Source organism: Ovis aries, chromosome 2 (assembly GCF_016772045.2).
Source record: "Ovis aries strain OAR_USU_Benz2616 breed Rambouillet chromosome 2, ARS-UI_Ramb_v3.0, whole genome shotgun sequence".
Classification (NCBI taxonomy): domain Eukaryota; kingdom Metazoa; phylum Chordata; class Mammalia; order Artiodactyla; family Bovidae; genus Ovis; species Ovis aries.
Genome location: NC_056055.1, coordinates 32,030,392 through 32,042,493, shown reverse-complemented (window position 1 = coordinate 32,042,493; position 12,102 = coordinate 32,030,392). Strand labels below are relative to the sequence as shown.

At 47.6% G+C, this 12,102-nt stretch overlaps 1 protein-coding gene across 10 annotated transcripts in view; it reads left to right on the top strand.

The window, feature by feature from the left end:
• The window catches only part of DAPK1 (death associated protein kinase 1), a 206,090-nt gene that overhangs the window by 164,858 nt on the left and 29,130 nt on the right, over positions 1–12,102 (top strand). For all 10 annotated transcript variants that reach the window (XM_042243060.2, XM_027964242.2, XM_060409077.1 and 7 more), the window contains 2 exons: positions 353–451; positions 7,167–7,244. In XM_042243060.2, the coding sequence (XP_042098994.1) occupies positions 353–451; positions 7,167–7,244 (177 nt within the window). The remainder of the gene's footprint in view (positions 1–352; positions 452–7,166; positions 7,245–12,102) is intronic.

Below are 12,102 nucleotides of genomic sequence, written 5' to 3'. Positions count from 1 at the left end.
CTTCCATGCCTTCTTCCCTTGCTGTCTCTAAATCTGAGCCACAGTGCAAATTTTTCTGGAACTTTGGGGCCTTCAGCCCTGACTCATGCCTCCTTTCTTCCAGCACAGCAGGAGACTTAATTTAGTTATTTTATGATAAGCCTCCCACTCTTTCAGCCTTTGAAGTTTTATTTTAAAGTCACTCTGTTAGCTGAGAAATACTTGAAAACATTTTGTTTGGCTTGCCTCCCCAAGGAGATGGCAAGTTTCTGGAGAAAGGAGACCTCGCCTCCTATCTCTTCCTGGTCCCTCCACACATGTCATCCTCGGCAGCAAGGGTGAGGTCTCTCCCGGGTCTTTTTGTCTCCTGCAGTATGGACGGACGCCTCTGCACCTTGCCGCCAACAACGGGATTCTGGACGTGGTCCGCTACCTGTGTCTGATGGGCGCCAATGTGGAGGCGCTGACCTCGGTGAGTAGCCCTCTGGCAGAAGAAAATGACTGCCAGTGTCTCAAGCCTCGAGGGCACGAGAGGGAAGGTATTGCTTGGCAACTGCACTGCAAAGCAGACAGGCTGCTATTAAGCTCCAGCTCCTCCGCAGGCAGTTATGTAAACATCTGCCCACACAAACCCAGGGTAAGATCTTGTTAATGCCTCATCCTCTTCTTTCCCCAGACCCACACTGCCGGGAACACCTGCTGTTTCCCACTGGCCTTTTCGTTTCCTGTGTTATACAACAGGCCTTCATGTTTTGTATTAGCTTGTGTGTTTATCTTTTCTAAGTATGCCCCCTCCACTGTGGGGGACTGGAGGGGCCATGGGCTTTCAGAGAGGGAGGAGGAAGGCCCCTCAGTGTGGGGGGAGCAGGTGACAACAGCTGTCCTCTCGTCTTTGAAAGGTCTGGCTTTGCTCTTAGGCCTGCATGCATGCAGTAGTGTCCGACTCTTTTGTGACCCTATGGACTGTAGCCCGCCAGGCTCCTCTGTCCACGGGATTCTCCAGAATACTGGAGTGGGTTTCTGTGCCCTTCTCCAGGGGATCTTCCCAACTCCAGGGACCTAACATCTCTTATGTCTCCTGCATTGGCAGATGGGGTTTTTTTTTTTTGCTTTTTTTTTTTTTTATCACTAGCATCACCAGGGAAGCCACTGCATATTTTAAAATAAGGTTTCTTTAGTTTCCCCTCTTTAGTTTCACTCCTGACACTCCCCATTCCAGACGTGGTACCTCCCTGCAGAAGAAACCCTTTGATCCTCATTTTGAGGATACTAGAGAGGAACCAGACCCATTGTTGTGTCTGCGGATGAGATAAGGTTGCTGTTTTACAGCTGCAGTGAAACATTATCTTTTGAGCTGTTTCTGGCCTGGCAGTGGGTTGAGTCTCCACTGGCTCATGTGAGAGATTCCTAAAACTCACAAGAGCTTTGCTAACACAAACTGTTTCTTTAGAGGAGACCCACTGGAGTTTTAAAATATGGGAGCTAACCTTGGGAAAATCAGGGATCTGAAGCTGGAGAATCATACAGGGGATGGCAAACTGTGGACCACAGACCAAACTCAGCCTGCTGCCCACTTCTGTTAATAAAGTTTTATTATTATTATTATTTTATTATTTTATTTATTATTTATAAGTTTTTAATATTTATTTATTATGCCTGTTGTTTACATATTGTCTGCAGCCATTTTCACTCTTCAAGGGGAGACTTGAGCAGTTGCAACAGAGACCCCAACGCCCTCAGAGCCCCAAATATCTGCTCTTAGGCCCTTTACAGAAAATGGTTGCTAACCCCTGGCCTAGGGCATTGCCTCCCTGGTGGCACAAATGTGACGAGAATGTCATTCCCTCCCCACAAGCAGGGGGTCTGTTTTCTGCAGTGTTGAGCCCTGAGCTGGGCTCCTCTGCAGGCCCAGTGATGACCAATGCTTTACCTGGGACTGGACTTTCTTAGGGCACCTGCTCGCCCATCACAAGCCCACCCACAGCCACCTATGAACCTGATGTGCCATTATCAAACTTTCCCCAACCATGTCTAGGCACTCAGTCTAGTTACTCCACAATAAAGCACTTATATACATTTTTACGAGAAGAAATTTTTTTTTTTTACAGATATTGCCTCATAAAAAGTAAACTGTTGACAATGGCTGTGAAGATGCCAGGAGCTGCTCCTGCCAGCCTGGCAGTGTGGGTCAGGGTCTTGGGCCTCTGATGGGTCCTCAGGCTTCTCCATGACCTCTGTGAAAGTGAAGTTAAAGTTGCTCAGAAGTTAAAGTGTCTGACTCTTTGCAACCCCATGGACTGTAGCCTGCTACACTCCTCTGTCCATGGAATTCTCCAGGCAAGAATATTGAAGTGGGTTGCTGTTCCCTTCTCCAGGGAATCTTCCTGACCCAGGAAGGAATCAAAACCAGGTCTCCTGCATTGCAAATGGACTCTTTGCCAGCTTAGCTTCCAGGAAAGCCCTGACCTCTGTGAGGCCACAGTTGTCTCCCCATGCCTTCCCCACAGCAGCTGCCCCCCAGCCTTGGGCTCGCCCTCTGGAGGCTCTCAGGTGTACCTCCCCTCCCTGCCCACCCCAGCTCACTGCAGATGCTCTTCTTGGTCCTGCGAGTCCACTTCCTGGGGGCTCCATTGTTTATTCATTCAGCAGATACTGAGCGCACACTGCACACCAGACAGACAGGGAACACAGTGGGGCCGCGATGGGCGAGCTGGCCCTCCCTTGAGAAACTTCCAGTCTAGTGGGAGAGTCAGAACCAAGGGTCACAGCAAGGGTCACAGTGAATATGCAGCTACAGAGTGGGACCTGAGCCAGTTGGGAGGCAGGGTCCCCAGGGGTTTCCAGAGGTCAGGAGCACTCCTCAGAGAAAGAGGAAGACAGTCTGAGCCCAGAAGAAGGGCTGTGGGCTGGAGCAGGGGGATGACGGGGCTGGATGTGCATGGCCTCCCCAGCAGGCACAGTAGAAACCACGCTGGCTCCACACAGGAAGGGTGTTATCATGGAGATGCCCTGATGCAGGCCTAGGCTGGCTCCATAGAAGGACAGTGGCTGCCTGTGTCATTCCAAACTTCCTAGTAGCCACATCTGATGGGAGAAAGACAGGAAGTTAGTATCAGTCAAATACTAAAAGTAATATATAAAGTAATATATTTCATACATAATATGCCAAATATTATCATTTTGACTTGTAATCATTATTTTTAAATTACTGAGATATGTCCGGTTCTCTGATTTAAGTCTTCAAAATCTGTCTGATTTAAGTTCTCTGGTTTAATGCTTCATCCACAGCACGTCTTAGCTCCACATTTCCAGCCCACCCCAGGAGCTGCATGGGGAATGGAAAGTGAAAATGAAAGTGCTAAGTCACTCAGTCGTATCTGACTGTGACCCAATGGACAGTAGCCCACCAGGCTCCTCTGTCCATGGAATTTGGCCACCACGTTACAGACAACACCCTCCAGCCCATTTTGTCAGTGGGCTTTTCTCCTCTGCCTGAAAGCACCGTTCTTCCCAGTCAGCACCACAGCCCTCGACCCTACAGCGCCCCCTAGCTGCTCCCTTTCCTCTCCCAGCCTGTCCTCAGCCCGGATGGCCGGGAAATCTTCAGATTATCTGGTTCTTTTTCCTTGCTTCCCACTTCTCCTCTACCCGCCACAGTCTGTTGCCGAATCCCTGTGACTCAGCAGAGGGAGTCACCTCGCTTTTTTGGTCGTGTTATTTAGTCACTAAGTCATGTCTGACTCTTTGCGACCACATGGACTGTAGAGCCCACCAGGCTCCTTTGTCCTTGGGATTTCCCAGCAAGAATCCTGGAGTGGGTTGCCATTTCCTCCTCCGGGCGATCTTCCTGACACAGGGATCGAACGCATGTCTCCTGCTTGGTGAGCAGATTCTTTACCACCGAGCCACCTGGGAAGCCTTCAAAACTTCTTTGTTGTAAAATAAAACAGATTTTCTTTTTAAGAAAGGACAGGAACAAAAGAACTTGGTGAATTTGACAAAGGCCTTTGTAGCCCTATTGAGATCAAAAAATAGAACTTCAGAGGCCACCCCAAAAGCTCCCAGTGGCCTGTCCCAGCCACAGTGCACCCCAACCCCCCACCCCAAGTGTGAGCCCCACTCTGACTTTGTAGTTCTCTAAGCATTTCCTTCCTTGCCTTTCTTTGATGTCTTTCTCACCTATGAGCCAGCAGTCACATCTAGTTATCTCTTCAGGACATGGTACTTCCTTGACACCCATCCCTGCCTTAGATAAGAAAATCCTACGTGCCCTCCTTCCCCTCCCACCTCTGCTGCCCTCCTCCAGCTCTAGGTCTTCTTGCTGCTGCTCCACCCCACCTGGCCAGCTGCCCTCCCTCTCCCTGCCCTCTGCTCCCCTCAGAAGCCCCATGGCTGCAGCTGTACCCGGGAACTCAGACCCGCATCCAGTATCTGCAGCCCTGTTTGGCTCCTGAGCACTGGGACCAAGCCTTGCTATTTCTGCCGCCTCAGGGCCTTTGCACTTGCTGTTTTGTTGGTGGTGGTATTTGTTTTTGTTTTCCTTTTGCAAAACTTCCTTGGGTATCCAAATGGCTTGCTCTCTTACCTCCTTCAGGTTTTGACTCAAATGTCACCCTCTCAGTGATGCCAGCCTCCTAGACCACTGTGTATGACAAGGAAGGCAGAGAGTGCTGGGCTCACTTGTGGGCCAGCTTCAGAGCTGGCACCTTGCTTAGCATGGGACTGGGATGAGGAGATCTAGCTCCTACACCTTTCCTTCTTGGACAGAAAGCTGGGGAGGGGGACGTTGGGGACACTCTCAGCTCTTTCTTCGTTAATTACTGCTGCTTGCTTTTTCTGCTCATGGTGCTTGATTTGTTTTTCCCTAATCTACTCAAGAACCTATACAGTAGAGTGTCGTTTCTCATCTCACAGATGAAGAAACCCAGGTTCTAGGAGGCCAAGTGACTGACCACACAGTCTGGGAGGGACGGAATCTGAATTAAACCCGGGTCCTTCTCACTCTAGAGTTCAGCCTCTTTCCAAACACTGGCAGAATTCTTTTGGAAGCTGAACAGTGTCCTTTAGAGCAATACTCTTTGCAAACTATAAAGTACCAGGCAAACATAAGGAAGTATTGGTGGCAGTTTTCCTGTCATTTGCGAAACTTGACAGTGGAGAATAACTTTGCCAGTGAACAAACATCCTGTGTCTGTGGCTGTGCAGGTCTAAGGCCTTTGAGAGAAATCTATGATCAGTCACAACAGAAGACAGATTTTAAGTTGAGGCTCAGATTTCTTCCAACTAAGGCAATGATTCCAAAACCTATTGGAACCATTGCCTTAGTTGGAAGCCATTCTATTGGCTGCAAAATAGAATCACCTGGGAGGGCTTAGAACCCTGATGTCCAGGTCACACCTCAGAAAGGTGGAAGCTGAGTATATGGGTGGGAACCTGGCAGCAGAAGTTCTTAAAGACACCAGTGATTCCATGGTGCCATGAGATTTGAGAAGTAAGGCCTGTGCTTATCATGTCAGTAAGGACCTAGACAGCTTGGTATGACCCCCTTGTTTGGATGCGGTGTCCGACAACTTACCTCATTCACCCCAAAGCAAACTAGAAGCTTCTGTCTGCCCACTGGGGCCACTGCAGGGCTTGACAGCGGGGAGTGGGCAGAGAGAGGTGGGCAACATGAGTGTAGGGCACGCCTCCCAGGAGCACCCACCAGAGCTCCAACCACAGCCTACGACCATACTTCTCAACTTGGGCAGTTTCACTGCTCAGGAAACATTTGGCAATGTCTAGAGACACTGGACTTCCCTTGTGGCTCAGATGGTAAGGGGCTTCCCTTGTAATTCAGATGGTAAAGAATCTACCTGCAATGTGAGAGACCTGGGTTCGATCCCTGGTTGGGAAGATCCACTGGAGGAAAGCATGGCAACCCACTCCCATTATTTTTGCCTGGAGAATCTCCATGGACAGAGGAGCCTGGTGGGTTACAGTCCATGGGGTCGCAAAGAGTGAGATATGACTGAGCGACTAAGCACGGCACAGAGACACTGGGTTGGCACAGCTGGTGCAACGGAAATCTGCTGGTGTCTAGGGGTGGAGGCCAGGGTACTGCTTGACATCTCACAGTGTACGGGACCGCCTCCCATGGCAGGGAATTGTCCCGGCCAGAATGCCAGCAGTGCCAAGGCTGAGGTGATGTGATGGTTGGGATTGTGACCTGGGCTGCGAGATTGGCAGGTGTGCTGTCGATCAGATCCGGGCATCCCCCAGCTTCCTCAGGAATGGTACTTGAACTGTCCCTAGTAAACACTGACAGGTGGGCCAAAGGCTGCTTAGGCTTCTCATTTAAGAAATATTGCTTTTATTTCTTTGGAAATTGCTTCTCCTCTTTTCTACTTTTAAATTTGTGATGATTCCTAAGGTGCAGCAGAGCAGCCCCTCAGTCTCCCATCCCTCCTCTGTGGTGGGTGAACCACTAGCGTTCCCACCGCCCGGGAACACCTCTGAGGTTACTACGCTCAGCGCGCTGATACTGTGAGGAGGCGCTCGAAAAACGTTAGCCATCATCGTGCATGTTCACAGCCTGGAAACAAATTTGCTCAGTATGCAACTGCAGCTCTGTGAAAATTCTCTAATTAAAAAGCAAACACTGAAGTGCCGTGGACCCTTATTTCCACCTTTTATGTTTCACTGAAGATCTTCAGATCCAAATTGTCTGTAAAACTCAGCCTTTTCTTTGAAATGCACAGTAATTACCCGTAACTAGCTTGATATGAGTGCTGAGGTTTGTCCCTGGAAGGATTCTAAGACGTTAGCTTCCACTAACTAGAATTTGGCAGCTAATGACAGTCTTTATCGTTGGCCTAATTGGAGGGAGGTTCAGGATGCAGAGTAATCTGCCTGCTAATGAGGTGCCCGGTTTGATTAAAGCCTGTGGGCCTGAGACATCTTGCCTTTGGACCTCAAAGCACCAATGCATGTTTTTTTTTTTTTTTCTGCTTTCCTTATCTTCCTTTCCTGGACAATCAGTGAAATCGGGATTCCACAGAAAAGGAAATAATTCAGGACAGGGTCTTTTGCCACCTTATTTGCTTCTGGTGCCTGTTACACTGTTTCTGTCTCAGAAGGGGATGTTGGTGTGTGGAACACACAGTTCTCTGCAGTGAAAGAAAAAACTAATCATTTCTTTCCAACAGGATGGAAAGACAGCAGAAGATCTTGCGAAATCTGAACAGCATGAACACGTAGCAGGCCTCCTCACGAGACTCCGAAAGGTGAGAAATTGTGCTCTGAAATGCTTTGTGCTTTTTATGTGAAAAATTCTGTCTTGTCCCTTACAAACACTGAGAATGAACAATCTGTTGGACACACAGGTGGTACCAAAAGGCACCTGTCCTGAGCTGTGGTTTGCTTATCGATTTGCATAAACGTGTCGGCTACCTCTCTGGTTTCTTATTCCGTGTTAGGACTTGGAAATCACTGGCCTCTTTTTGCAGCCACTGTGCCTGATTTTCCTCCTGTCACCCTGTCTATAGTACCTGCCCCCTGTGAAGTAGAGGGGAAATGAAAAAGCTGACCCTGCTTCTTTCTTTCTTAAATGTTTCGAGCTCCAAAATATCACATGTGCTCCAGCTTATCAAACATCATGGCTGTAAGGTTTAAGAAGACATGACAAAAATAAATACATGCAGGTATGCCTTTTCAACCCACATCACAGCAGTGTGTACTGAGAGACTTCAAAACAGTCACACCCTTTAAGTTAGGGATTCTCTGTCTGTGACTCTATCCTAAAGAAATGAAAGAAATGCATTTTTTAAAAAAGTTGTATGCATGAAGATGTTCGTTGCAGTGTTATTTATAAAAATTGGCAATAAAAATTGGAAATGTTGGATGACCAACAATAATGTCTGATAAACTGTCATACAGCTATATAATGGAATGGATTTTGGCCTTTAAATGTTCTTGAAGAGGTTTTAGTAACAGGAATTTAATGTTTAGGATGTTCCTAGGCTGCAAAGCAGAAGATGAATTATGTGCACATTATAATTCCAGCTATGTTTTTTAAAATACATAGAAAGAAAATGTTAACAGTGGTGTCTTTGGGTTTTGCTTTCTTAATTGACAGTCTCTTCTTTAAATATAACTGTTTTTTCCAAACTTCCTAAAATAATCATGTAATAATTATTTTAAAAAAGGACAAATGTTGTAGAAATTTTTTAAATCAGTTAATTTAAGTGTTCATGAAAAAGTATTATTTCAAATAAGCCCAGGGTATCCTACAAAGATCCTGCCATATAAATTGAAAAGTGCCTGGGGGAGGGATAATAATGTCTTAACTTTCACAGCTACTAAAAGTTTGAATTGATATAGTGGTCCCCTGGTCCTGGTTACAGGCAAAGGGCAAGGGGACACAGGCAGAGGTTGGAATGATTTCAGTGCTTGGAGTTGGCCTGGGGAAGATAATGGGCTTTCACACCTTTGTGCTTTGGAGTCTGTGAACTGATAAACACTGAGATCCCCTAGGCCGCTGCTGGGATTCAGTCTCCCCTTGAATCTAGGATTTCTGGAAAGAGATCCCGCCTTATTCACAAGTTCTTACAGGAAAAACTTAAATTAACTCTGGACTTCATGTTCTCCCACTCTGTACCACCACAGACTACCTCACTGTGAGGGAGGATTTGGACTAGCAAAGCAAGGGAAAACTTTTTGTTTACAGGCAAAACAAGAGGGGGGAGGGGTGCAGGAACCTATGAGTCTGTCAGCAAATCAACAATGAACTTTCACATAAAATCTCCTCATCTTAAAATTCACTTTATTTGAAGTGATATTCAGCCAAATGAAATAAACTTCAGGCCAGATTGACTCAGAGGCCACCAGTTTGCAACCTCTGACTTTTGCTGCATTTTATTGTAGGGACCCCACATTTGAGTATAGAATTCTATGTTTATAGACAGATTATCACACTTTAAAGGCTGTGGTTTTTTTTTTTGTTAATGGAAACAGTGTCTTTTGCTTGTTTGTTTGTTTTTTAATATTTATCTATTTGGCTGCACCAGGTTTTAGTTGCAGCATGCGGGATCCAGTTCCCTGACCAGGTATCAAACCCAGGCTCCCTGCATTGGGAGCACGGAGTCTTAGCCAGTGGACCACAAGGGAAGTCCCATAATAAGGGCTGTTTTAAGTTGATTCCCCATTATAAAACTCATTCATAGTGGAAAGAACCCGATGCAAATCTGGCCTTTCCACAGTTTGAGTACACATTTTTACAGTTAATACCTCTAGTATGGTCCACGATTAGGAAGAAACATTTTATTAGGCTCAACACCTTAGCAGGTATATAAACATGCTAAAGCAGGTATTCCTAGGTTTCCCTAATTCCACGAAGCAGGATTTTAACCTGCCTGCCTCCACTGGTGCCATCGTTCTGCTCTGAGCCCAGCATCGCCCTTACAGGTGTTTTGTGGGCTCAGTTGGTGCCCAGGCAGCCCCTCTCACAAGTGTAGCACTCTGGACAGTACTGTTGCCTCGTACTTTCTTGCCTTGGAGTGCGGTTCATCAACTCAGAAACGCTCGTTACGTAGCAGTGCTTCAGGGAAAGGTGCAGCCTGTTCATCTTAAAGCAAAAATCAGCCGTAAGCCATGATCTTCCATGCTCTAATGGTCACCCCAGGAAACACCCTCTTCTGGCCAAGGGACAAGGCTTTTCCTTGGACTGTGCTTTGTTTTAGTGCCCATCTACCCCTTAGGAAGATACTTTTATTTAAAACCATTGCTATGCTAGATACAAGCCCAGATGTCCATTCCAGCAGGTCAGAAAAAAACAGACAAATGCCATTTAAAAAGACAGGAAGGAGAGCACTCTACAAGATAGCCAAGGTTGGGTGGATTGGATGGGTAGGGCTCAAAGCACCTTCTCCCGTTATCTGATTCCTGTATTTCTTGCTGTGCTTCAACCACTTTTATAATTAAGAATATAAATAGTCAGTGAAGCCGCATGCAGCTCAAGGAAGGGTGGCTGTCTCCAGACTGGAATTTTGAATTCGGTGTGGCATGGGTTCTTGCACAGTCCCAGTTTGGGGCTTTTCCTTTTTTTTTTTTTTTTTCTTCCATTAATTTGTACTTTTGCTTTTTGATGTCTAGATTTTTTCAAGAAAGGAATATTGTAGTGTTTAGTCTTTTACCATTATCCTATGATTTTTGTAAGGAGATGAAGAAAGTCATTATGATGCCTGTGAATATAGTATCTCATCCCTCTTGGAGCCCAGAATCTACTGGGAGATTCCCCTCTTGTCTTTGCTTTGAGAGGCAAAATATAGGGTAAAGGCTGAGAGCACAGACTCAGGAATCCCCACTCTGCCACACCTTCATGCTGGGTGAACTACCAATCTGCTTAACAGGCTGGGCCTCAGTTTCCCTGTTTGTTAAACGGGGTGAGTACAGTGCTACTCACAGGATGGTGGTAAGGGTCAGGCGGGTGGTGTAAACGACGTCCTTAGAGCAGTGCCTGCACACCCTGAGCACCATGTGTTTGCCACAGTCGGCATCCTAGCTCGCATCCTGCAGACCACCCTCCAGGTCCAGGGGAACTATGGAGGTTCCCGTGGGGGCCCCCTCTTGTGACCCAGCCCTCAGGAGCAGATGTTGGGGTGTCAGCAATAGCAGCTGTGGCAGGGTACATTTGAGAGTCGTTTTTAGTAACAGCAACCATTGATGCTCAGTGTGTGTGGCAGCCCTGTAATTTTACATCCCTGAGTTGCGGATGTTCCCGCAGGAATCCCGGTCTCCACGAGGTTAAGCAACATGCTAATTACAGAGCGGAGACCCAGACCAAAACAGAAATGCATGCTTTTGGGGCTCAATCAGAGGCTCAGGACTTCTTCAGAGTCAATTCTCCAACAGCCCAGGATGGTCCTTCCCTCCGGTGGGGTCACCTGCTTGGTGGCAGACATGGGTCACTTCCCTTGAGGTAATGCAGAGCCCTGTGCCCTTCAGCGGAGTCTCCCCAACTTCATGTTCAAGATCCACGTAATCATTTGCTTTAGTCATGCCTTCAAATGAATCTAGACCTCAGCTTTCCCATTAGCCAGAAAGGGAGGAGTTGACTGCCAAACATTTCTAACCATCCACTATCTTTAAAAAAAAAAGTAAATCCCAAAATAAATAACTGCTTGGGATTTCGGGACACCCAGTGCTGGAACCTGGTTCTTGAAAATGATCATGATGTCCCAGTGTGTCCCTGGAGAATGCATCGCAGAGGGCTCGTGGGCGGTTGCCTTAAGGAGCAGGCTCTACCTGCAGAGAAAGCCAAGAAAGGCGATTTGTTTGCAGTGGCAACCTACAATGGATCATCTGCAGGAAGAGACTGCCCACAGCCCTGTACAGTGGGTGAGGGGAACGGAAGAAGGTAATTTACACTGAGGGGCATTTTATCACCATTCCTTTCAGTATCATTTTCTGTTCCAGGTTGCAGTGTTTCTTACCAGGGAGCTGTCAGAATTTGGGGGTGAGTGGAACTTCCTGTCCTTGCAGGATACAAGGACCCCCGAGGATTTAATGTCAAGCATCCCCTCCCACATTCATTGTGGAAACCAAAAAACTGCCTCTGTACCTTTCCTGACACCCCCGGGGGTGGTGCCACCCTCTGCTCACCCACCCCACGTGCATCCTAAGCGCAGTCACTGGGTGAAGTCTGTGTCCGCGACAGCAGCGGGGGGTGGCCGTAAGTTGCCTTGCTCTGCCATTTGGTTTCTCAGGGCCAGATTAGCGACAGAAATGCTCCCTGTGTTTTCACCTCTCATCAGTTGTCAAGCCTAGGAATGTGTTCTTAAACATCTGTTAGGAGTAAGCCATGGAGCTTTCTCTTCTGAAAACAGAACCAAAGTCATCTTGTTGAGGCGCATGGGGCAGCAGAGGGTGGGCTGGAGGAGAGTGAGAGGAGATGGCATCCCTAACGCAGGGGGCTGACTGTGGGAGGTGAGACCTGCAGCCAGCGCATCCGTGTCCGGGCAGGTAGGGGAGAGGGCAGCCGAGCTGGGGCTCGTGAGGGAAGGAAGAACACAGCATGCCTTCCTCTCTGACGCAGTTCAAGAGGAGATGGCGGGGTGGTGGCATGCAGGAGCCCATGGTAATGTC